This window comes from Triturus cristatus, chromosome 8 (genome assembly GCF_964204655.1).
Source record: "Triturus cristatus chromosome 8, aTriCri1.1, whole genome shotgun sequence".
In the NCBI taxonomy this organism is placed as follows: Eukaryota; Metazoa; Chordata; class Amphibia; order Caudata; family Salamandridae; genus Triturus; species Triturus cristatus.
Genome location: NC_140591.1, coordinates 23,523,882 through 23,550,006, shown reverse-complemented (window position 1 = coordinate 23,550,006; position 26,125 = coordinate 23,523,882). Strand labels below are relative to the sequence as shown.

The 26,125-nt window shown below is 52.0% G+C and overlaps 1 protein-coding gene across 1 annotated transcript; it reads right to left on the bottom strand.

Moving 5' to 3' along the window:
• Nucleotides 1-5,901: 5,901 nt before the first annotated feature.
• CRYAA (crystallin alpha A) lies at nucleotides 5,902-24,367 on the bottom strand. Its single transcript, XM_085620775.1, has 3 exons — nucleotides 24,018-24,367; nucleotides 8,245-8,367; nucleotides 5,902-6,795 (listed from the first exon to the last, which is right to left on the bottom strand). Exons 1-3 carry the CDS (start codon nucleotides 24,204-24,206, stop codon nucleotides 6,586-6,588), a joined length of 522 nt encoding a protein of 173 aa, XP_085476901.1. The 5' UTR covers nucleotides 24,207-24,367; the 3' UTR covers nucleotides 5,902-6,585.
• Between the last annotated feature and the right edge of the window lie 1,758 nt (nucleotides 24,368-26,125).

The following is a 26,125-nucleotide window of genomic DNA, read 5'->3' as shown; positions in this document are numbered from 1 at the left end:
AGGAGAAGATAAGAGGTGGACACGGAAGGGGATGAGACTGAAAGGACGGCATGGACGAGGACAAAATGGAAGAGAACACAAGAGACACAAGAGACAGACATGGAAGAGGATGAGACAGAAAGGACGGCATGGACGAGGACAAGATGGAAGAGGAGAACACAAGAGACACAAGAGACAGACATGGAAGAGGATGAGACAGAAAGGACGGCATGGACGAGGACAAGATGGAAGAGAACGCAAGAGACACAAGAGACAGACATGGAAGAGGAGGAGACAGAAAGGACGGCATGGACGAGGACAAGATGGAAGAGGAGAACACAAGAGACACAAGAGACAGACATGGAAGAGGATGAGACAGAAAGGACGGCATGGACGAGGACAAGATGGAAGAGAACGCAAGAGACACAAGAGACAGACATGGAAGAGGATGAGACAGAAAGGACGGCATGGACGAGGACAAGATGGAGGAGGAGAACACAAGAAACAGACATGGAAGAGGATGAGACAGAAAGGATGGCATGGACGAGGACAAGATGGAAGAGAACACAAGAGACACAAGAAACAGACATGGAAGAGGATGAGACAGAAAGGACGGCATGGACGAGGACAAGATGGAAGAGTAGAACACAAGAGACAGACATGGAAGAGGATGAGACAGAAAGGACGGCATGGACGAGGATAAGATGGAAGAGGAGAACACAAGAGACAGACATGGAAGAGGATGAGACAGAAAGAACGGCATGGACGAGGACAAGATGGAAGAGGAGAACACAAGAGACACAAGAGACAAACATGGAAGAGGATGAGACAGAAAGGACGGCATGGACGAGGACCACAATGAAGAGGAGAAGATAAGAGGTGGACATGGAAGGGGATGAGACAGAAAGGATGGCATGGACGAGGACAAGATGGAAGAGGAGAACCCAAGAGACACAAGAGACAGACATGGAAGAGGATGAGACAGAAAGGACGGCATGGACGAGGACAAGATGGAAGAGAACACAAGAGACAGACATGGAAGGGGATGAGACAGAAAGGACGGCATGGACGAGGACAAGATGGAAGAGGAGAACACAAGAGACAGACATGGAAGAGGATGAGACCGAAAGGACGGCATGGACGAGGAAAAGATGGAAGAGGAGAACACAAGAGACAGACATGGAAGAGGATGAGACAGAAAGGACGGCATGGACGAGGACAAGATGGAAGAGGAGAACACAAGAGACACAAGAGACAGACATGGAAGAGGATGAGACAGAAAGGACGGCATGGACGAGGACAACAATGAAGAGGAGAAGATAAGAGGTGGACATGGAAGGGGATGAGACAGAAAGGATGGCATGGACGAGGACAAGATGGAAGAGGAGAACACAAGAGACACAAGAGACAGACATGGAAGAGGATGAGACAGCAAGGACGGCATGGACGAGGACAAGATGGAAGAGGAGAACACAAGAGACAGACATTGAAGAGGATGAGACAGAAAGGACGGCATGGACTAGAACAAAAATGAAGAGGAGAAGATATGAGGTGGATATGGAAGAGGATGAGACAGAAAGGACGGCATGGACGAGGACAAGATGGAAGAGAACACAAGAGACAGACATGGAAGGGGATGAGACAGAAAGGATGGCCTGGACGAGGACAAGATGGAAGAGAACACAAGAGACACAAGTGACAGACATGGAAGAGGATGACACAGAAAGGACGGCATGGACGAGGACAAGATGGAAGAGGAGAACACAAGAGACAGACATGGAAGAGGATGAGACAGAAAGGACGGCATGGACGAGGACAAGATGGAAGAGGAGAACACAAGAGACAGACATGGAAGAGGATGAGACAGAAAGGACGGCATGGACGAGGATAAGATGGAAGAGGAGAACACAAGAGACAGACATGGAAGAGGATGAGACAGAAAGGACGGCATGGACGAGGACAAGATGGAAGAGGAGAACACAAGAGACACAAGAGACAAACATGGAAGAGGATGAGACAGAAAGGACGGCATGGAGGAGGACAACAATGAAGAGGAGAAGATAAGAGGTGGACATGGAAGGGGATGAGACAGAAAGGATGGCATGGATGAGGACAAGATGGAAGAGGAGAACCCAAGAGACACAAGAGACAGACATGGAAGAGGATGAGACAGAAAGGACGGCATGGACGAGGACAAGATGGAAGAGGAGAACACAAGAGACAGACATGGCAGAGGATGAGACAGAAAGGACGGCATGGACAAGGACAAGATGGAAGAGGAGAACACAAGAGACAGACATGGAAGAGGATGAGACAGAAAGGACGGCATGGACGAGGAAAAGATGGAAGAGGCGAACGCAAGAGACAGACATGGAAGAGGATGAGACAGAAAGGATGGTATGGACGAGGACAAGATGGAAGAGGAGAACACAAGAGACACAAGAGACAGACATGGAAGAGGATGAGACAGAAAGGACGGCATGGACGAGGACAAGATGGAAGAGAACGCAAGAGACACAAGAGACAGACATGGAAGAGGAGGAGACAGAAAGGACGGCATGGACGAGGACAAGATGGAAGAGGAGAACACAAGAGACACAAGAGACAGACATGGAAGAGGATGAGACAGAAAGGACGGCATGGACGAGGACAAGATGGAAGAGAACGCAAGAGACACAAGAGACAGACATGGAAGAGGATGAGACAGAAAGGACGGCATGGACGAGGACAAGATGGAGGAGGAGAACACAAGAAACAGACATGGAAGAGGATGAGACAGAAAGGATGGCATGGACGAGGACAAGATGGAAGAGAACACAAGAGACACAAGAAACAGACATGGAAGAGGATGAGACAGAAAGGACGGCATGGACGAGGACAAGATGGAAGAGTAGAACACAAGAGACAGACATGGAAGAGGATGAGACAGAAAGGACGGCATGGACGAGGATAAGATGGAAGAGGAGAACACAAGAGACAGACATGGAAGAGGATGAGACAGAAAGGACGGCATGGACGAGGACAAGATGGAAGAGGAGAACACAAGAGACACAAGAGACAAACATGGAAGAGGATGAGACAGAAAGGACGGCATGGACGAGGACCACAATGAAGAGGAGAAGATAAGAGGTGGACATGGAAGGGGATGAGACAGAAAGGATGGCATGGACGAGGACAAGATGGAAGAGGAGAACACAAGAGACACAAGAGACAGACATGGAAGAGGATGAGACAGCAAGGACGGCATGGACGAGGACAAGATGGAAGAGGAGAACACAAGAGACAGACATGGAAGAGGATGAGACAGAAAGGATGGCATGGACGAGGACAAGATGAAAGAGGAGAACACAAGAGACAGACATGGAAGAGGATGAGACAGAAAGGACGGCATGGACGAGGACAAGATGGAAGAGAACACAAGAGACAGACATGGAAGAGGATGAGACGGAAAGGACGGCATGGACGAGGACAAGATGGAAGACGAGAACACAAGAGACACAAGAGACAGACATGGAAGAGGATGAGACAGAAAGGACGGCATGGACGAGGACAACAATGTAGAGGAGAAGTTAAGAGGTGGACATGGAAGGGGATGAGACAGAAAGGATGGCATGGACGAGGACAAGATGGAAGAGGAGAACACAAGAGACACAAGAGACAGACATGGAAGAGGATGAGACAGAAAGGACGGCATGGACGAGGACAAGATGGAAGAGGAGAACACAAGAGACAGACATGGAAGAGGATGAGACAGAAAGGACGGCATGGACGAGGACAAGATGGAAGAGGAGAACAGAAGAGACAGACATGGAAGAGGATGAGATCGAAAGGACGGCATGGACGAGGGCAAGATGGAAGAGAACACAAGAGACAGACATGGAAGAGGATGAGACAGAAAGGACAGCATGGACAAGGACAAGATGGAAGAGGAGAACACAAGAGACAGACATGGAAGAGGATGAGACAGAAAGGACGGCATGGACTAGAACAAAAATAAAGAGGAGAAGATATGAGGTGGATATGGAAGAGGATGAGACAGAAAGGACGGCATGGACGAGGACAAGATGGAAGAGGAGAACACAAGAGACAGACATGGAAGTGGATGAGACAGAAAGGACGGCATGGACGAGGACAACAATGAAGAGGAGAAGATATGAGGTGGACATGGAAGGGGATGAGACAGAAAGGATGGCATGGACGAGGACAAGATGGAAGAGAACACAAGAGACACAAGAGACAGACATGGAAGAGGATGAGACACAAAGGATGGCATGGACGAGGACAAGATGGAAGAGGAGAACACAAGAGACACAAGAGACAGACATGGAAGAGGATGAGACAGAAAGGACGTCATGGACGAGGACAAGATGGAAGAGGAGAACACAAGAGACAGACATGGAAGAGGATGAGACAGAAAGGACGGCATGGACGAGGACAAGATGGAAGAGAACACACGAGACAGACATGGAAGAGGATGAGACAGAAAGGACGGCATGGACGAGGACAAGATGGAAGAGGAGAACACAAGAGACAGACATGGAAGAGGATGAGACAGAAAGGACGGCATGGACAAGGACAAGATGGAAGAGGAGAACACAAGAGACACAAGAGACAGACATGAAGACGATGAGACAGAAAGGATGGCATGGACAAGGACAAGATGGAAGAGGAGAACACAAGAGACAGACATGGAAGAGGATGAAACAGAAAGGACGGCATGGACAAGGACAAGATGGAAGAGGAGAACACAAGAGACACAAGAGACAGACATGGAAGAGGATGAGACAGAAAGGATGGCATGGACAAGGACAAGATGGAAGAGGAGAACACAAGAGACAGACATGGAAGAGGATGAGACAGAAAGGACGGCATGGACGAGGAGAAGATGGAAGAGGAGAACACAAGAGACACAAGAGACAGACATGGAAGAGGATGAGACAGAAAGGACGGCATGGACGAGGACAAGATGGAAGAGAACACAAGAGAACACAAGAGACAGACATGGAAGAGGATGAGACAGAAAGGACGGCATGGACAAGGACAAGATGGAAGAGGAGAACACAAGAGACAGACATGGAAGAGGATGAGACAGAAAGGACGGCATGGACAAGGACAAGATGGAAGAGGAGAACACAAGAGACACAAGAGACAGACATGGAAGAGGATGAGACAGAAAGGACGGCATGGACGAGGACAAGATGGAAGAGGAGAACACAAGAGACAGACATGGAAGAGGATGAGACAGAAAGGACGGCATGGACGAGGACAAGATGGAAGAGGAGAACACAAGAGACACAAGAGACAGACATGGAAGAGGATGAGACAGAAAGGACGGCATGGACGAGGACAAGATGGAAGAGAACACAAGAGACAGACATGGAAGAGGATGAGACAGAAAGGACAGCATGGACAAGGACAAGATGGAAGAGGAGAACACATGAGACACAAGAGACAGACATGGAAGAGGATGAGACAGAAAGGCCGGCATGGACGAGGACAACAATGAAGAGGAGAAGATATGAGGTGGACATGGAAGGGGATGAGACAGAAAGGACGGCAAGGACGAGGACAAGATGGAAGAGGAGAACACAAGAGACACAAGAGACAGACATGGAAGAGGATGAGGCAGAAAGGACGGCATGGACGAGGACAACAATGAAGAGGAGAAGATATGAGGTGGACATGGAAGGGCATGAGAAAAGGTGGCATGGACACACAAAACATAGAAAAGGAATGTTAAGAAGAAGACAATCAGGGACAGGATGAAACACAAGAGGATGAGGCTGACAAAGATGGCCCGGACAGCACAGGAATGGAGGAGACAGAAGAGGACAACGTGGAAAGGTTGACTCATAAATGTGTGATACCTCAGTGGGTGCCAAGTGGAGGGAATGCACAAAAAAACACAACACAACAGGAGTGTTTCATTTGACAAATCTTTATTGACAGCCACTAGTGGAGTTGGCAGATAGCAGCAGATTGGGGGTTCACTACAAGAGGTTGGCGCAATGGTTGTGAGATACTGGCAGGTGGGGAGAGCCAAGAGCCTTCAGAAGCTTCAGAACTTGGTTGAACCCTGGCAGGATGAGGGTGTTGTCTTAAAAGGGCAAGCTCCTTTTCCCTTTTGGTGGACCAGAGCTGCCTGCTTGTGGGTCTTTTGTAATGGCTTTGGGCTGGAGATCTGATGCCCTCTGCCAATTCAATACCACACGCCCCTTCACTTCCTAGACAATGTACAGAGAGGACTGTGGTTCATCACCCACATACCTCTATCCTACAGCCCCCCTAATGTGCTTCCTCTTTCCATAGAGTTTTTTTTCTGGAGGTAGCAATCCTACAACTGCTGAGTGTCCTGGGGATTCCACCTTCCTGCTAACCGGTCAACATTTTTGTAGGCCACTTTTCAGGCCTACCCTCATGATGTATATAAAACCCCACCTCATTTGAAGCTTCCAAGGTGGCCCCGGACTGCTCCCCGTCTCTGCCCAACTCCACCCAGCTGCCCCTTTCCACAAAAGAACACGCAAAATACACCCCTGCCCCTATCCCTGGCCTGTCGCTCATCTTCCATCACGTCTCGGAGGTGGGAGTGGTGATCTACTCTGCCTAAGAGGATTGGGCAGAGGTGGGCTTCTCCTCTCGCGATACAGGTATGGGCCTCTCGCCGTGGCTGGAGTCCAAGCTAGACTGCATCTTGGTGCCCGAGAAGGTCATCATGCCATCAGTGGATAGGGAGCAGGTGATGGAGGACTGGTCCACGCTGGCGGGCAGGCGATAGCGGCGGTGGAACTCTCGCGAGACATACCCATGATCATCCTGGAGAAGAAGAGACAGTGTGTCAGAGGTGGTAGAAAGAGTATGAAGGAGACAAATGGTCGGAGTGCAACCATGAGAAAGGTCAGACAAGTCAAAAATCACTACAGAGGTCGAGGTGTAAAGAACGCTTTTGCTCAGCACCCTAGCCTCTTACTTGTTACTTGCTGTGATTACTGCACTTGCTCAGCAGCGTGCCTTCCATCAGTACACTTGCTGTGCTTGCTCAGCGGCCTAACCTCCAGCTTGTCACTATCTGTGCTCACTGAGCTTGCTCAACAGCCAGACCTCTAGCCTGTCTTTTGCTGCGCTTGCAGTGAATGCTGCGTTTGCTCAGCTGCCTGGCCTCTTGCGTGCCACTCACTGTGCTTACCGCACTACCTGGTGCTCTGCGATTTCCATGGATCTCTACCTGTGGCTGGTGTGTCCTCCTTCCTGTCACTTGAGACCCCTGGTAAGGGACCTAGACTTCTACCTGCCACTCGTTGCTCTTGCTGCACATGCTCAGGGGTGTGGCCTCCCACCAGTCACTCAATGTGCTTACTGCGCTCGCTCAGAGGCGTGGCCTCCAACCAGTCACTCAATGTGCTTACTGCGCTCGCTTAGAGGCGTGGCCTCCCACCTGTTACTCAACGTGCTTACTGTGCTCGCTCAGAGGGTGGTCTCTGCCCTGTCACTCATTGTGCTTATTGCGTTTGATCAGAAGTGTGGCCTCTGGCCTGACACTCAATGTGCTTACTGTGCTCGCTCAGAGGGTGGTCTCTGCCCTGTCACTCATTGTGCTTATTGCGTTTGATCAGAAGTGTGGCCTCTGGCCTGACACTCAACGTGCTTACTGTGCTCGCTCAGAGGGTGGTCTCTGGCCTGTCACTCATTGTGCTTATTGCGTTTGATCAGAAGTGTGGCCTCTGGCCTGACAATCATTGTGCTTACTGCGCTCGCTCAGAGGCGTGGCCTCTGGCCTGACACTCATTGTGCTTACTGCGCTCGCTCAGAGGTGTGGCCTCTGGCCTGTCACTCATTGTGCTTACTGCGCTCGCTCAGAGGTGTGGCCTCTGGCCTGTCACTCATTGTGCTTACTGCGCTCGCTCAGAGGCGTGGCCTTTGGCCTGTCACTCATTGTGCTTACTGCGCTCGCTCAGAGGCGTGGCCTCTGGCCTGACACTCATTGTGCTTACTGCGCTCGCTCAGAGGTGTGGCCTCTGGCCTGTCACTCATTGTGCTTACTGCGCTCGCTCAGAGGTGTGGCCTCTGGCCTTTCACTCATTGTGCTTACTGCGCTCGCTCAGAGGCGTGGCCTTTGGCCTGTCACTCATTGTGCTTACTGCGCTCGCTCAGAGGCGTGGCCTTCGGCCTGTCACTCAGTGTGCTAACTGCGCTTGCTCAGAGGCGTGGCCTCTGGCCTGTCACTCATTGTGCTTGCTGCGCTCACTCAGAGGCATGGTCTCCTACCTGCCGGTCGCTGTGCTTTCCATGGATTTCCACGTAGTCATCCAGGATCTTGACACTTAGGTCTTCTGGCGAGAAGTGCTTGACATCCAGGTAGATCTGAAACTTGTCGCGGTCAGACCTCACCTGCAGGTTCAAGATGACAGTAGAGGTTCAGAACCCATCATGACGTCACTCTGCTGACACCAGTGCCAATGACAGACGAGGTACTTTATAAACATTGAGTAAATGACACATGTTCCAAAGTTGTTGCCTGACTTCAGGGTGCAGAGTGGAGCGGCCTGACTACCTTGCCCAGAGCGTTTATGGAAGTTTGGAAGGGGGGAGAGAGTCAGGCAAATATGAGCTCCTGTCTGACATGGGACCATTCCTGCTGTCAAGTTCTGACCGACTTTTCCTCAGCCCTCAGGTAGGGCCTAAGGGTGGGACATACATGGGTCCTCAGGTGGACCCTAAGGGAGGAACACAAGTAACGGGCCCTCAGCTAGAACCTAACTAGGACCCACAGCTACAGCTTAAGGTGGAACATGTGTGACCAGGGACCTCAGGTAGAGCCCAAGGGTGGAACATGCATGACCAGGGACCTCAGGTAGAGCCCAAGGGTGGAACATGCATGACCAGGGACCTTAGGCAGAGCCCTAGGTTGGAACATGCGTGACCAGGGACCTCAGGTAGAGCCCAAGGGTGGAAGATGCATGACCAGGGACAGCAGGTAGAGCCCAAGGGTGGAACATATATGACCAGGGACCTCAGGTAGAGCCCAAGGGTGAAACATGCATGACCAGGGACCTCAGGTAGAGCCCAAGGGTGGAACATACATGACTAGAGCCCTCAGCTACAGCCCAAGGGTGGAACACACGTGATCATGGACCTCAGCTAAAGCCCAAGGGTGGAACATACATGACTGGAGCCATCAGCTAGAGGCTAAGGGTGGGACATACATGGGTCCTCAGGTGGACCCTAAGTGAGGAACATAACTAAAGTAACAGGGCCCTCAGCTAGAACCTAACTGGGGTCCATAGCTATAGCTTAAGGTGGAACATACGTGACCGGGGACCTCAGGTAGAGCCCAAGGGTGGAACATGCATGACCAGGGACTTCAGGTAGAGCCCAAGGGTGGAACATACATGACTAGAGCCCTCAGCTACAGCCCAAGGGTGGACACGCGTGACCATGGACCTCAGCTAGAGCCCAAGGGTGGAACATACATGGCCTGGATGCTCACCTACATTCTAAGGGTGGAACACATGTCACCAAAATCCCAACTGGAGCCTAAGGATGGAACATACATAACTATGGGCACTCAGCTAGAGCCTAAGTGTGGAACATATGGGACCAGGGACCTCATGGAACATATGTGACCAGGGACATCAGCTAGAGCCTGAGAGTAAAGCATACATGACCCGGGCACTCAGCTAGACCCTACGGATGGCACATACATGACTATGGGCACTCAATTAGACCCTAAGGGTGGAACATATGTGACCAGGGGCCCCCAGCATAGGGGCCAAGCCTAGGAATGGAATGTATGCACGCAGAGGCCCAGAGTGGCCTTGCAATGGAACATATGGGACCAAGAGCACTGACCACGGGAACCTGGCCTAGAGGGGGTGCAGTGACACCCTGGTGCCCCCAGAGTAGGGACAAAGCAGCCCTCAGTGCAAGGGCCAAATATATATACATAACATATGTCTCCAGGCACCAACAGGACAAGTAGGAAACTATGCATAGAAAACGCCCACCCAGGGATCCTCTGTGTGAACATAAATCCTACGGGTTGGATTAAACACGTCCTGGTACTGTCAGTGAAGGGGCCATGGGTCGGGATGGGACATTAATGCCCTAAAGACCCTCAGTGTAGGGACCAGGCCCAGGGGTGGAGCAAAGACATCTAGGGGCCCTCACTGGAGGGACAACTTTAAAGAGGTAATCTATGTCAGAGGCCCTCAGGGTAGGAGGCCAAGTGTAGGGATGGAACATATGTCCCCAGGCGCCCTCAGTGTATGACTGATTGATTCCTTGCATTTTTACTGCGCTCACTGGACCAGGTCTAGAGCCGGACCATTGGCAAACTGAACCTGTGCATGGCACCGCTTACAACCACCACAGACAGCAAAAGTATTGTGCTAAAGTCTATGTAAACACTACACATGCTCCAAGCAAGCATGCTAACATACTCATATAAGAACAGAACCACAGCATGACTCAGAATCTTGACACCCTCGCCTCTCCTCGCACCATACAGGAAAGATCAAGAAAGACCTCTCAGGGGTACCTGCAGGTCACCACGCAAGGTCAAACCCTGAGAGCAGCCGAGTGAAGATGCAGGAAGAGGAAGGGCCCACCTCTGGACACCCTGTAGAAAGTATTTTAAGTTAAACACCCTTTCCGTCAAAACAGATGATGCCCAATCAGACATTACTCCAACATTTAATGTACAGCTGCATACCTGAGGACCACAAGCAACTGTCCCACTTCCTCGAGGAGAACAACATCCTGGACCCGTCCCAATCAGAATTCCGCAGCAAGCATAGCACCAAAAACTGCCCTCATTGCGGCCACTGATGACATCAGGACCATGCCGGACAACGGCGAAACCACAGCCCTCATCCTCCTGGACCTCTCGGCCGCCTTCGACACCGTCTGACACCACACTCTCTGCACACGCCTCCATGACGCAGGAATCAGCAACAAGGCCCTGGGCTGGATCACCTCCTTCCTCACCGACAGAACCCAGAGAGTCCGCCTCCCTCCATTCCGCTCAGAAGCCACCAAGATCATCTGCGGCGTGCCCCAAGGATCATCCCTCAGCCCTACCCTTTTCAATGTCTACATGGCTCCACTCGACAACATCGCCCGCTCGCACAACCTCAACATCGTCTCCTACGCCGACGACACCCAGCTGATCCTCTCACTCACCAAGGACCCCGCCACCGCCAAAACGAACCTCCACAAAGGACTGAAGGCCGTCGCCGACTGGATGGAGATCAGTCACCTGAAACTGAACTCAGACAAGACAGAGGTCCTCATCCTTGGCTCCTCCCCCTCTGCCTGGGACGATTCCTGGTGGTCAGCCGCCCTGGGAGTCGCACCGATGCCCACCGACCACGCACGCAACCTGGGATTCATCCTGAACTCATCACTCTCAATGACCCAACAAGTCAACGCCGTCTCCTCCTCCTGCTTCAACACTCTCCGCATGCTTCGCAAAATCTACAGATGGATCCCCACCAGAACCAGAAAGACGGTCACCCACGCCCTTGTGAGCAGCAGACTGGACTACGGCAACGCCCTCTACACTGGAACCTCGGCCAAACTCCAGAAAAGACTGCAACGTATACAGAACGCCTCCGCATGCCTCGTCCACGGCATCCCCCGCCACTCCCACATCACTGCCCACCTGAAGGACCTGCACTGGCTCCCCGTCAACAAGAGGATCACCTTCAAGCTCCTCACCCATGCTCACAAAGCACTCCACAACGCCGGACCAGCATACCTCAACAAGCGTCTCACCTTCTACACCCCAAATCGCCAGCTTCGCTCCGCCGACCTCGCACTCGCCACCGTCCCACGCATACACAGAACTACCACCGGCGGCAGATCCTTCTCCTACCTCACCACTAAGATGTGGAACACCCTCCCCACCCATCTGCGTCAGACCCAGGACCTGCTGACCTTCAGGAGACACCTCAAGACCTGGCTGTTCGAGCAGTAGCTGCTTCCCCCCCCTCAATGCCTTGAGACTCTCACGGGTGAGTAGTGCTCGATACAAATGGCTGATTGATTGATTGATTGACTAAACCACAGGCATTAGTGAGTCTGCACTTCTAATCTCCACCAATTAGAAGTGGGAAAGATGTAGCCAGGCTGAAGCTAGATGCCTGGCTCTGGCTGAGCTCGAAGTCCTCTTGGAACCTTTAGCCCAAAGCGAGTCGAGCCTATCGTGTGTCTTCTGCCTGCACCCACATTCTAACCTCATGCACTAAGAATTAAAAACAAAACAGTAACCTTTGATGTAATTGTAATTGTAAATGTATTTACATAGTGCTTACTACCTCTGATGAGGTATTGAAGTTATTTTTGCCAAGTAGCACACTAATCGGAACCCAAAAAGGAAAAGTGGTGGATTAGTAGAGAGAAATACAAATTTGTAATTTGGGTGGTAGACATATGCGTCTGTTAGTTGGATTTAAAAGGATAAAGGAGGGCTAGAGGAGGGAGGAGTCCTGAAAGTGTTATTTGGGTGATCACAGTAGTAAGATGAGGTTTGGTATGAGTCAAAGGAGGGATGCAGGAGGGAAGAGTCTAGAAAGGGTTATTAGAAAGATCATAATAGTAAAATGAGGTTTGGGAAGAATCAAGGAAGGGATACAGGAGGGAAAAGTCTAGGAAGTGTTATTTGGGAGCTCGTAGTAAGATGAGGTTGGGGATGAGTCAAAGGAGGGCTAGAAGCGGGAAGAGTCTAGAAAGGGGTATCTGGGAGCTCATAGTAGTAAGTAAGATGAGGTTGGGGATGAGTCAAAGGAGGGCTAGAAGCAGGAAGAGTCTAGAAAGGGTTATCTGGGAGCTCATAGTAGTACGATGAGGTTGGGGATGAGTTGAAGGAGGGCTAGAAGCAGGGAGAGTCTAGAAAGGGTTATCTGGGAGCTCATAGTAGTACGATGAGGTTGGGGATGAGTCAAAGGAGGGCTAGAAGCGGGAAGAGTCTAGAATGGGTTATCTGGGAGCTCATAGTAGTACGATGAGGTTGGGGATGAGTCAAAGGAGGGCTAGAAGTGGGAGGAGTCTAGAAAGGGTTATCTGGGAGCTCATAGTAGTAAGATGAGGTTGGGGATGAGTCAAAGGAGGGATACAGGAGGGAACAGTCTAGGAAGTGTTATTTGGGAGCTCGTAGTAAGATGAGGTTGGGGATGAGTCAAAGGAGGGCTAGAAGCAGGGACGAGTCTAGAAAGGGTTATCTGGGAGCTCATAGTAGTACGATGAGGTTGGGGATGAGTCAAAGGAGGGCTAGAAGCGGGAAGAGTCTAGAAAGGGTTATCTGGGAGATCATAGTAGTAAGATGAGGTTGGGGATGAGTCAAAGGACGGCTAGAAGTGGGAGGAGTCTAGAAAGGGTTATTTGGGAGCTCATAGTAGTAAGATGAGGTTGGGGATGAGTCAAAGGAGGGCTAGAAGCGGGAAGAGTCTAGAAAGGGTTATCTGGGAGCTCATAGTAGTACGATGAGGTTGGGGATGAGTCAAAGGAGGGCTAGAAGTGGGAGGAGTCTAGAAAGGGTTATCTGGGAAATCATAGCAGTAAGATGAGGTTGGGGATGAGTCAAAGGAGGGCTAGAACCAGGGAGAGTCTAGAAAGGGTTATCTGGGAGATCATAGTAGTAAGATGAGGTTGGGGATGAGTCAAAGGAGGGCTAGAAGTGGGAGGAGTCTAGAAAGGGTTATCTGGGAGATCATAGCAGTAAGATGAGGTTGGGGATGAGTCAAAGGAGGGCTAGAACCAGGGAGAGTCTAGAAAGGGTTATCTGGGAGATCATAGTAGTAAGATGAGGTTGGGGATGAGTCAAAGGAGGGCTAGAAGCAGGGAGAGTCCAGAAAGGGTTATCTGGGAGCTCATAGTAGTACGATGAGGTTGGGGATGAACCAAAGGAGGGCTAGAAGCAGGGAGAGTCTAGAAGGGGTTATCTGGGAGATCATAGTAGTAAGATGAGGTTGGGGATGAGTCAAAGGAGGGCTAGAAGCAGGGAGAGTCTAGAAAGGGTTATCTGTGAGCTCATAGTAGTAAGATGAGGTTGGGGATGAGTCAAAGGAGGGCTAGAAGCAGGGAGAGTCTAGAAAGGGTTATCTGGGAGCTAATAGTAGTAAGATGAGGTTGGGGATGAGTCAAAGGAGGGCTAGAAGCAGGGAGAGTCCAGAAAGGGTTATCTGGGAGATCATAGTAGTAAGATGAGGTTGGGGATGAGTCAAAGGATGGCTAGAAGCAGGGTGAGTCTAGAAAGGGTTATCTGGGAGCTCATAGTAGTAAGATGAGGTTGGGGATGAGTCAAAGGAGGGCTAGAAGCAGGGAGAGTCTACAAAGGGTTATCTGGGAGCTCATAGTAGTAAGATGAGGCTGGGGATGAGTCAAAGGAGGGCTAGAAGCGGGAAGAGTCTAGAAAGGGTTATCTGGGAGCTCATAGTAGTGAGACGAGGTTGGGGATGAGTCAAAGGAGGGCTAGAAGCAGGGAGAGTCTACAAAGGGTTATCTGAGAGCTCATAGTAGTAAGATGAGGTTGGGGATGAATCAAGGAAGGATAAAGGATGGAAGAATCTCGAAAAGGTTATTTCAAAGGCCCTAGAAAGAGATATTCATTTAGCAGTTGAGCTACAAAATGAGGAACCAGAAAACCTGGGATCAAACCCGGCTTCGCCACGTACCTAAATTGTGTGATCCTTCACTAATATTTTATTTCACGAGCCTCCTTTTTCTTCATTATCACATATGAGAGTATCTTCGAACATGTGTCCAGTATGTGCGCTGCACATAATCCTTGTGTGTTTTGTTTAATAGACCGTAGTGTTGCTCGGTCTGTAATAAAAATGTACACCAAATATCGGGTCCACATAACAGCGGACTGACCTGTTAGTTAATTTTTGGCATTGTGAAGAGGGCAGGGCAGGAATCTTTTTAAATTGATGTGTAAACATTTTAAATGATAATAAATAGTTCTGAATGCAGTGATATAATCTGATGTACTGAGGTTCCGCCTGTAAACGAAATATATATGTTTTAATTTTGAAGAGATTTCATTGTATTTTACATTGTTTGCATCACTTACATGGCAACTGTTTTCAGGGCTCGACTCCTGCACAGGCTCTTAGAGCCAAGGTAGACCCTTGGCTCGGCTCTGGCTCGGCTCTCCCTGTAAAACCTGTTGGCTCACCCACCTCTACTGTGCGCAAGGCACAGTCACACGGATGTCAGTCGATGGGACTTAGATGCTTTGAGGAGGTGACCCTGAGTAATACATTCCTAACAATGCCCAGAGGGAGAGAGAAAGGAAGTGACATTTAGGCCCAAGGGCCTTCTGGGAGTGTGCATCAACCAACAAAGATGTTTCTCAACTACAATCACTAAATATTCCACTTTCAAGGTCTCCAATCCCAGATTGCGTTAACTCCTTGTTTTCCCCCACGCGAGGAAGTGGTGCAGATTTCCGGCACAGGTCTTAAACTTGCAGCGAGGTCAATACATTCTGGATAGAGGCATGATGCCATTGGTAAAAGCATTGATCTAGGTGTAAATTCAGCTCATTGGTGTATCTTCTGGTTGTGGAGGAGCAGATTCTAAAATGATACGGGGTTTGTGGACCTGTTACCGAATGTGAAGCGAGTTGATTACCCTATTAATACATGGGATTCTGCAATACTCAGAGTTCCATAACTTTATAAAGGAACTCAGCCTTTGGCCCTGTTCCTCTATATGGTCATTGACAGGGGTATAGTTTAGTCATTGAGATATGCGGGGGTGAATCTCAAATTTCCCAACTAACAAAACTGCAGGTTGTGAGGTGGAGGGGTGGAGGGGTGAAATGACCCAGGTTTGGGATGGACTGTTTGCATTAGGAGGGCCTCTGTCTAGAGTGGCACAGTGGGCCAAAAGGGATGGGTTGGCATGCTACCTGAGAGAATGCCACTGGTTAAACTATTTGCAAGAATTCATCCCATCCCCCTCTGGGGGTTTGATTGCCAGTAGTGTGCCTCGAAGCCTACTGCTGCCAACGTTTGTTAGTTCCAAAAAGCAGTAAATTTGCTCCCTTCAAGGAGTGCTTTGATGGATACAGATTTATAATTTTTTAGAGACCAGTCACTTTATACATACAGATTTCCACTGCAAAAAATGAACAAGTTAAAATCTTTTAGCAAAATAAGAATGTTGATAGAAACCGACAAACACACAGCAAATCCGACTCAGGTCACTCAGACCCAACTACCAATTCAATAATGTATTTGGGGGTGTCACACCCCAACGCCCCCTCCTGCTATGTCCCTGCTTGTCCCACCTGGGCCTGGTAGGTCTCCCTGAGAACTCATCACTACGGTCATGTGCAGCAAAATGGCCTACATTTCCTGTCCTGGTATCACTTATTTTAAATAAACTTCATTGCATGCACTCTTCGTTGCCTCTGCTACGAGAAGCCTTGAGGGTAGAGTCGTCAAATCGGTGTCTGTTACAAGGCTCCATATTTCTAGTCCTCGCCTTTTACAAATCATTTTATCAAGTGACTGACGGCCCTATGTACTAAGGTGGGTGTACCAGCAAATCAAACGGGCGAGCCGAGCCAAGGGTCAGGCTTGGCTTTGTGTGTCTTTGGATGAGCCACGGGTCGGGCTCGGCTCCGTGAGTCTATGGACGAGCCACGGGTCGGGCTTGGCCCTGTGAGTCTATGGACAAGCCACGGGTCGGGCTTGGCTCTGTGAGTCTATGGATGAGCCAAGGGTCGGGCTTGGCCCTGTGAGTCTATGGACAAGCCACGGGTCGGGCTTGGCTCTGTGAGTCTATGGACGAGCCACGGTTCGGGCTTGGCTCTGTGAGTCTATGGATGAGCCAAGGGTCGGGCTTGGCTCTGTGAGTCTATGGATGAGCCACGGGTCAGGCTTGGCTCTGTGAGTCTATGGATGAGCCAAGGGTCGGGCTTGGCTCTGTGAGTCTATGGACGAGCCAATGGTTGAGTTTGGCTCTTTGAGTCTAGGGATGAGCCAAGGGTCAGGCTTGGCTCTGTGAGTCTGGGGATGAGCCACGGGTCGGGCTTGGCTCTGTGAGTCTATGGACGAGCCACGGTTCGGGCTAGGCTCTGTGAGTCTATGGACGAGCCACGGGTCGGGCTTGGCTCTGTGTGTCTTTGGATGAGCCACGGGTCGGGCTTGGCTCTGTGAGTCTATGGACGAGCCACGGGTCGGGCTTGGCCCTGTGAGTCTATGGATGAGCCAAGGGTTGAGTTTGGCTCTGTGAGTCTATGGACGAGCCAAGGGTTGAGTTTGGCTCTTTGAGTCTAGGGATGAGCCAAGGGTCAGGCTTGGCTCTGTGAGTCTGGGGATGAGCCACGGGTCGGGCTTGGCTCTGTGAGTCTATGGACGAGCCACGGGTCGGGCTTGGCTCTGTGAGTCTATGGATGAGCCAAGGGTCGGGCTTGGCCCTGTGAGTCTATGGACAAGCCACGGGTCGGGCTTGGCTCTGTGAGTCTATGGACGAGCCAAGGGTCGGGCTTGGCTCTGTGAGTCTAGGGATGAGCCAAGGGTCAGGCTTGGCTCTGTGAGTCTAGGGATGAGCCACGGGTCGGGCTTGGCTCTGTGAGTCTATGGACGAGCCAAGGGTCGGGCTTGGCTCTTTAAGTCTAGGGATGAGCCAAGGGTCGGGCTTGGCTCTTTAAGTCTAGGGATGAGCCAAGGGTCAGGCTTGGCTCTGTGAGTCTAGGGATGAGCCACGGGTCAGGCTTGGCTCTGTGAGTCTATGGATGAGCCAAGGGTCGGGCTTGGCTCTGTGAGTCTATGGACGAGCCAAGGGTCGGGCTTGGCTCTGTGAGTCTATGGATGAGCCACGGGTCGGGCTTGGCTCTGTGAGTCTATGGATGAGCCACGGGTTAGGCTTGGCTCTGTGAGTCTAGGGATGAGCCACGGGTCAGGCTTGGCTCTGTGAGTCTAGGGATGAGCCACGGGTCAGGCTTGGCTCTGTGAGTCTATGGACGAGCCAAGGGTCCATAGTGACGAGTCAAGGGTCGGGCTTGGCCCTGTGAGTGTATGGATGAGCCATGGGTCAGGCTTGGCTCTGTGTGTCTATAGACGAGTCAAGGGTCAGGATTGGCCCTGTGAGTGTATGGATGAGCCATGGGTCAGGCTTGGCTCTGTGTGTCTATAGACGAGTCAAGGGTCAGGCTTGGCCCTGTGAGTGTATGGATGAGCCATGGGTCAGGCTTGGCTCTGTGTGTCTATAGACGAGTCAAGGGTCAGGCTTGGCTCAGTGAGTGTCTGGACGAGCCACAGGTTGGGCTTGGCTCTTTGAGTCTAGGGATGAGACACGGGTCAGGCTTGGCTCTGTGTGTTTATGGATGAGCCACGGGTCGGGCTTGGCTCTGTTAGTGTATGGATGAGCCAAGGGTCGGGCTTGGCTCTTTGAGTCTATGGACGAGCCAAGGGTTGAGTTTGGCTCTGTGAGTCTAGGGATGAGCCACGGGTCAGGCTTGGCTCTGTGAGTCTATGGACGAGCCAAGGGTCCATAGTGGCTCTGTGAGTTTATGGACGAGTCAAGGGTCGGGCTTGGCCCTGTGAGTGTATGGATGAGCCACGGGTCAGGCTTGGCTCTGTGTGTCTATAGACGAGTCAAGGGACAGGCTTGGCTCTGTGAGTGTCTGGACGAGCCACAGGTTGGGCTTGGCTCTTTAAGTCTAGGGATGAGCCACGGGTCAGGCTTGGCTCTGTGTGTTTATGGATGAGCCACGGGTCAGGCTTGGCTCTGTGAGTCTAGGGATGAGCCACGGGTCAGGCTTGGCTCTGTGTGTTTATGGATGAGCCACGGGTCGGGCTTGGCTCTGTGATTGTATGGATGAGCCAAGGATCGGGCTTGGCTCTTTGAGTCTATGGACGAGCCAAGGGTTGAGTTTGGCTCTGTGAGTCTAGGGATGAGCCACGGGTCAGGCTTGGCTCTGTGAGTCTAGGGATGAGCCATGGGTCAGGCTTGGCTCTGTGAGTCTATGGACGAGCCAAGGGTCCATAGTGGCTCTGTGAGTTTATGGACGAGTCAAGGGTCGGGCTTGGCCCTGTGAGTGTATGGATGAGCCACGGGTCAGGCTTGGCTCTGTGTGTCTATAGACGAGTCAAGGGACAGGCTTGGCTCTGTGAGTGTCTGGACGAGCCACAGGTCGGGCTTGGCTCTTTAAGTCTAGGGATGAGCCACGGGTCAGGCTTGGCTCTGTGTGTTTATGGATGAGCCACGGGTCAGGCTTGGCTCTGTGAGTCTAGGGATGAGCCACGGGTCAGGCTTGGCTCTGTGTGTTTATGGATGAGCCACGGGTCGGGCTTGGCTCTGTGATTGTATGGATGAGCCAAGGATCGGGCTTGGCTCTTTGAGTCTATGGACGAGCCAAGGGTTGAGTTTGGCTCTGTGAGTCTAGGGATGAGCCACGGGTCAGGCTTGGCTCTGTGAGTCTAGGGATGAGCCATGGGTCAGGCTTGGCTCTGTGAGTGTAGGGATGAGCCACGGGTCGGGCTTGGCTCCGTGAGTCTATGGACGAGCCACGGGTCGGGCTTGGCTCTTTGAGTCTATAGATGAGTCAAGGGTCAGGCTAGGCTCTGTGAGTGTATGGACGAGCCAAGCCAGCAAAACATTTGGCATGTAGATTGTGCAACGAATATAATGTAAAAAATGATAGATACAGTTTCTTTCAAATTCAAAACAGTGTATTTCTTTAACATGCAGAAGCACTTTACCTCAGTACATCAGATGTGATCACTGCATAGACAGACATTTATTAAAAGTGATAGTTTTTCAGCATAAACTTAGAGACATTAATGCCTCGCCGACAATTCCATTATTGAACTAAGATACATGTCAGTAGCCGTGAAAACCCTCAACATGACCTAGATTTTTATTATGGATGGAGTAACATTATACTTCTTTCAATCAAACACATGAGCTGCCTGTACGGAGCACAGCCTGAACTCAAGCCTTTAAAGTGCCATCATATGTGAAAATAAAGAGGTTCAGTGAAATAAAATGTTTTCCTAGGCTCACACAATTTGTAGAAGCAGGGAAGCCGGTATTGACTCCTGGTTCTCTGGTTTCACATTTTGAAATCCAGCCATCAGATCTACATCGCTGCCTCTCTCTTCTGTTTTACACCAAAGATCACCGTTTTGTCTTTTATTCTTGGTGCACGGTGAGAAAAATGGACACAGACACTGCTGACCCGACTCAGGGCCCACCGACCCAACTAACAAGCCAAGAACGTTGGTTTCATCACATCTGCCTGGCATGTGACCGACATGCCAGGCAGATGGGTGCCCCAGCCCTACCCACCTTGCATGTGTGTCTGCCAGAGGTCTTTCAGCACACGGAAGTGCTCTGAAGTGGTGGTTCCTAGCCTATTGACTTCTTGGGGCCCACTCTTAATCATTAAGGTCCTAATTATTATTGGAATCCCAGCATTGACAGCATGTCTCCCAGGCTCCCCAGGGCACCAGCACTCACAATGTGCAACCTTCATCGACAGGATGTCTCCAAGTCACTCCCCTCCCCGGACACCGTCCTTCTCTACAACCCTCATCTTGTCAGAAAGACTAGCCGGGTCCCAACCTGGCCTGCCATCCTTGCACTGAAGGTCGCTTGGCATGGACTGTCCACCCTAGTCTAGGCTGCTCGTACTAGGAACACAACCCTGGTCGTCAGATGGCTGCTTCCCTCCGCAGGCAGTCTCCCTAGACCACCCTCCATGTCTACCTTCACTGGCGGCAAAATTCTATTGGTTCTCTCCTTGGCCACTGTCTTTGATCGGGTGTCTCTAGGTTCTGCCTCTGTCCTGTCATGAAGTCTCCAAGTTCCCCGAAGGCCTGCCTACCCTCACAGAAAGCCTTCCAGTTCCTCTCTTAATCAATCAAACATTTATAGAGCGCTGCAACCCACCTGTGGGCTCTCTGGTCATCCACCCGTGCAAGAAGTCCACCAGATCTATCGGGCGACCTTATGATTCCCTCGCCGTCTGCCATCTTGACTTCAAGCCTCTCTGTTAAGCACCCTAGCTTCACCATCCTACATAGGAAGTCAACATGCTCCCTCCTGGACCCACTGTCCCTGACAGAAAGCCGCTCCTGTTCTCTGCTTTACTCACCAGTCTTGAGGAATTAGGTCTCCAGGTTTTCTCTCTAGACCCACTGTCATTGACAGGACCTGTATTGTCTCAGGCCCACGGTCCTCACTTGAACCAGCTTTGACAGGAAGCCTTCCCGTTCCCCCATCTGCGCGTCCTTTAGGTAGGACCTCTCCCACTTCCTAGGTCGGTCCACCACCCTTGAGATAGGAAGTCTCCGCCCATGAGGTTGGAGGAGTCTTGGACGTCTCCCAGTTTATTGGTAGGGCCGCCACACTTAAGATCGGAAGTCACCTAGTTCCACCACCCATGACGTAGAAAGTCTTCAAGTTCCTTGGTAGGGCCTGCCACTGTAAAGGTAGGAAGTCTCTCCATTTATCCGGAGACCCAACACCGTTGAGGTAGGAAGTCTCCCAGTTCGTTCTTTGTACTGCCCTTCGGGTAGTTTCCCAGTTCTCTGGTAGGCTCACCACCATTGAGGTAGGAAGTCTTCCAGTTCCTTTGTAGGCCCACAACACTTGAGGTAGGACGTCACCCAGTTCTCCAGTAGACACACCACCCTTGAGGTAGGGAGTCTTCCAGATCCCTGGTAGGTCCGCCACCCGTGAGGAAGGATGTCTCCTAGTTCTCCAATAGACACACCACCCTTGAGGTAGGAAGTCTCCCAGTTCTCTGGTCTACAGTAGACACACCACCCTTAAGGAAGGAAGCCTCCTAGTTCTCTGATAGGTCCACCACCCTTGAGGAAAGAAGTCTCCCAGTTCTCTGGTAGGTCCAGCACCCTGAAGGTAGGATGTTTCCCAGTTCCCTTGTTGGCCCACCACCCTTGAGGTAGGATGCTTCCCAGTTCTCCAGGAGACACACCACCCTTGAGGTAGGATGTCTCCCAGTTTCCTGGAAGGCCCAGCACCCTTGAGGCAGGACGTCTCCCAGTTCTCCAGAAGGCACACCACCCTTGAGGCAGAAAGTCTCCCAGATCCCTGGTAGGTCCACCACCCGTGAGGAAGGATGTCTCCTAGTTCTCCAATAGACACACCACCCTTGTTGTAGGATGTCTTCCAGTTCTTCAGCAGACACACCACCCTAGAGGAAGGAAGTCTCCCAGTTCTCTGGTCTACCGTAGGCACACCACCCTTGAGGAAGGAAGTCTCCTAGCTCTCTGGTAGGTTCACTACCCTGGAGGTAGGATGTCTCCCAATTCTCTGGTAGGTCCACCACCCTTGAAGTAGGAAGTCTCCCAGTTCTCTGGTAGGTCCACCACCCTGGAGGTAGGATATCTCCCAGTTCTCTTGTAGGTCCATCACCCTGGAGGTAGGATGTCTCCCAGTTCCCTGGTAGGTCCACCACCCTTGAGGAAGGAAGTCTCCTAGTTCTCTGGTAGGTCCACCACTCTGGAGGTAGGATGTCTCCTTAGTTCTCTGGTAGGTCCACCACCCTTGAGGAAAGAAGTCTTCTAGATCACTTGTAGGTCCACCACCCTTGAGGAAGGAAGTCTCCCAGTTCTCTGGTAGGTCCACCACACTGGAGGTAGGAAGTCTCCCAGTTCTCTGGTAGGTCCACTACCCTGGAGGTAGGAGACTGTCTCCCAGTTCCCTGGTAGGTCCACCACCCTGGAGGTAGGATGTCTCCCAGTTCCCTGGTAGGTCCACCACCCTCCACCCTGGAGGTAAGAAGTCTCCCAGTTCTCTGGTAGGTCCACCACCCTAGAGGTAGGAAGTCTCCCAGTTCCCTGGTAGGTCCACCACCCTCCACCCTGGAGGTAGGAAGTCTCCCAGTTCTCCGGTAGGTCCACCACCCTGGAGGTAGGAAGTCTCCCAGTTCTCTGGTAGCTCCACCACCCTGGAGGTAGGATGTCTCCCAGTTCTCTGGTAGGTCCACCACCCTTGAGGTAGGATGTCTCCCAGTTCTCTGGTAGGTCCACCACCCTTGAGGTAGGAAGTCTCCCAGTTCTCTGGTAGGTCCACCACCCTGGAGGTAGGAAGTCTCCCAGTTCCCTGGTAGGTCCACCACCCTCCACCCTGGAGGTAGGAAGTCTCCCAGTTCTCTGGTAGGTCCACCACCCTGTAGGTAGGAAGTCTCCCAGTTCTCTGGTAGGTCCACCACCCTGGAGGTAGGAAGTCTCCCAGTTCCCTGGTAGGTCCACCACCCTGGAGGTAGGAAGTCTCCCAGTTCCCTGGTAGGTCCACCACCCTCCACCCTGGAGGTAGGAAGTCTCCCAGTTCTCTGGTAGGTCCACCACCCTGTAGGTAGGAAGTCTCCCAGTTCTCTGGTAGGTCCACCACCCTGGAGGTAGGAAGTCTCCCAGTTCCCTGGTAGGTCCACCACCCTGGAGGTATGAAGTCTCCCAGTTCCCTGGTAGGTCCACCACCCTCCACCCTGGAGGTAGGAAGTCTCCCAGTTCTCTGGTAGGTCCACCACCCTGGAGGTAGGAAGTCTCCCAGTTCCCTGGTAGGTCCACCACCCTCCACCCTGTAGGTAAGAAGTCTCCCAGTTCTCTGGTAGGTCCACCCCCCTGTAGGTAGGAAGTCTCCCAGTTCTCTGGTAGGTCCACCACCCTCCACCCTGGAGGTAGGAAGTCTCCCAGTTCTCTGGTAGGTCCACCACCCTGTAGGTAGGAAGTCTCCCAGTTCTCTGGTAGGTCCACCACCCTGTAGGTGGGAAGTCTCCCAGTTCTCTGGTAGGTCCACCCCCCTGTAGGTAGGAAGTCTCCATGTTCTCTGGTAGGTCCACCACCCTGGAGGTAGGAAGTCTCCCAGTTCTCTGGTAGGTCCACCACCCTGGAGGTAGGATGTCTCCCAGTTCCCTGGTAGGTCCACCACCCTCCACCCTGGAGGTAGGAAGTCTCCCAGTTCTCTGGTAGGTCCACCACCCTTAAAGTAATAAGTCTCTAAGTTCCAACCCGAAGCTTCTCTTCCCCAGAGCGGGAGAAGGCCCCATCACTCACCTCGGATATGCCAGAGTCAAGGTAGTTGCGGAACATGGACTGGCGGTAGTAGGGACTGACGGTGGAGGAGAAGAAGGGAAGGAGCTCGTAGTCGAAGAGGCCATCCCCGAAGAACTGGTCGAAGAGTCGGCCAGGGTAGAAGGGTCCCAGTGTCCGCTTGAACCATGGGTGCTGGATGGTGACGTCCATACTAGCAGCTAGAGGCGAGGGAGCGTGTGCGGTCACCAGAGGAGGGTCGAGGCTTGGGCTGAGGGCTGCAGGGAGCTGGGGCCTGGATGAGGGCTGCAGGGTGCTGAGGCCTGGGCTGAGGGCTGCACGGTGCTGAGGCCTGGGCTGCCGTGCCGAAGCCCGTAGGGGCCTGTATTTATACGGAGCCCTTTGAAAGGGGGCATTAGCCGAAGCTTCTGGAAAGCCATGATCTCACGGCTCGGCGGTCGGTCAGCAGAAATGCAGACCTGACCTGGGGGGCCGTCTGCGGGCCCGGAGCCAGGCCTGGCGTGCTGCCTGCTGCTGCCATCCTCAGCTCACCCCGGGGGCTGGGCAGGAGCAGGGGCAGGGGAGGGCAGGGGCAGACCTCGCCTCACCTCGTGTCCAGTCTCTCGCACAGCTCTCTTTCACACCCCCGGCACACCCACCCTCCAGAAACCTCCTTCAGACATCCCTTCAGACACCTCTTTACACATCTGTCGTTCCCCCAGCCACCACCCCCTTCACACCATCCAAGTACCCGTTTACACACCCCCTTCATACACCCCCCTTCACACACCCCTTCAGACACCTGTCATTCCCTATCCACCACACCCTTCACACCATCCAAGCACCCCTTTACACTCCCTGTTCCACACACCCATCATTCTAAACACTCCCTTCACACACATTCACAGCTCCATCCACACACACACCCTAACACTCCCATCCAGACACCCTATTCAGAAAACCCCTTATCAAAGCGCTACATTTAGAATGGTGGGTGATATCAGAACCGAAGCCCAACCCTGTAACCTCCAAAGAGCACCCCTAAAACCATAGGGAGTTTATTGTATTGAGCGGGAAAGGCGAGGTCCCGAGCTGTGGAAGCTTTTGGGCTCAGAAGGGGTCCTTCTTTTTCGGATATAAATACAGAGAAAGCAGTATGGCAGACTAAAATCCACTGATTGCCCCAACTCCTTAGGGAAGGAGGGGGGGGGGGGGGGGCTGGAAAAACCAGGGGGGGGGGGGGGTGTCTCCTAACCCTAACCAAAGCGGGAGAAACTCTCGCACTCTGCTTCCGGCAGGGCCGGCGCATGGAGCCGGTTATAAAGGGGAGGCCCCAAAACTGCCCTTTTCTTCGTAGATGGGGAGCGCACCAGCAGCAAAATTGTGTTTACCTCAGTGACGCGCATCCTTGTACGTTCCTTGTCTTATGACAGTCTTGTCGACAAACACACTGCAACGGGTTTAATGGTGCACGCTAAGTCACAGTTTCGGCTGAGCTTGGAATCCCTGTGCTGTATAAGTCTATGGGGCATAAACACGTGACAGCAACTTTTTACTTATCTACGGAGCAGGTGGTGGGACCTTTACACAGAGAAAATGTAAGACGTCCCTGAAACTAATATAACATACATGGACCCAGACAGACATCTGTAACATACATCCCCTACGCGATCATGCACTTCACGGCCACGTCATGGAACGTTCATGGCCTCTTGCACCGTATCTAAAGGACCGCGGCTCTCCGGTGCGCCAAACGCTCCATGCCCCTGTCCCTATGCGGCAGGAGGCACACCTGAGCCCACTGCCCCTTTCTAAAACACTCCATGCCTCCTGTCTCTATGCCGCAGGAGACACACCTGCGCCCACTGCCCCTTTCTAAAACACTCCATGCCTCCTGTCCCTATGCTGCAGGAGAGACACCTGATGGGAGCCCACTGCCCCTTTCTAAAAAGCTCCATGCACCCTGTCCCTATGCTGCAGGAGGCACTCTTGAGCCCACTGCCCCTTTCTAAAACACTCCATGCACCCTGTCCCTATGCTGCAGGAGACACACCTGAGCCCACTGTCCCTTTCTAAAACACCTAAATATAACAAGATTAGGGAGTGTAGAGGTAGGGCCTACGTAGGCGCTA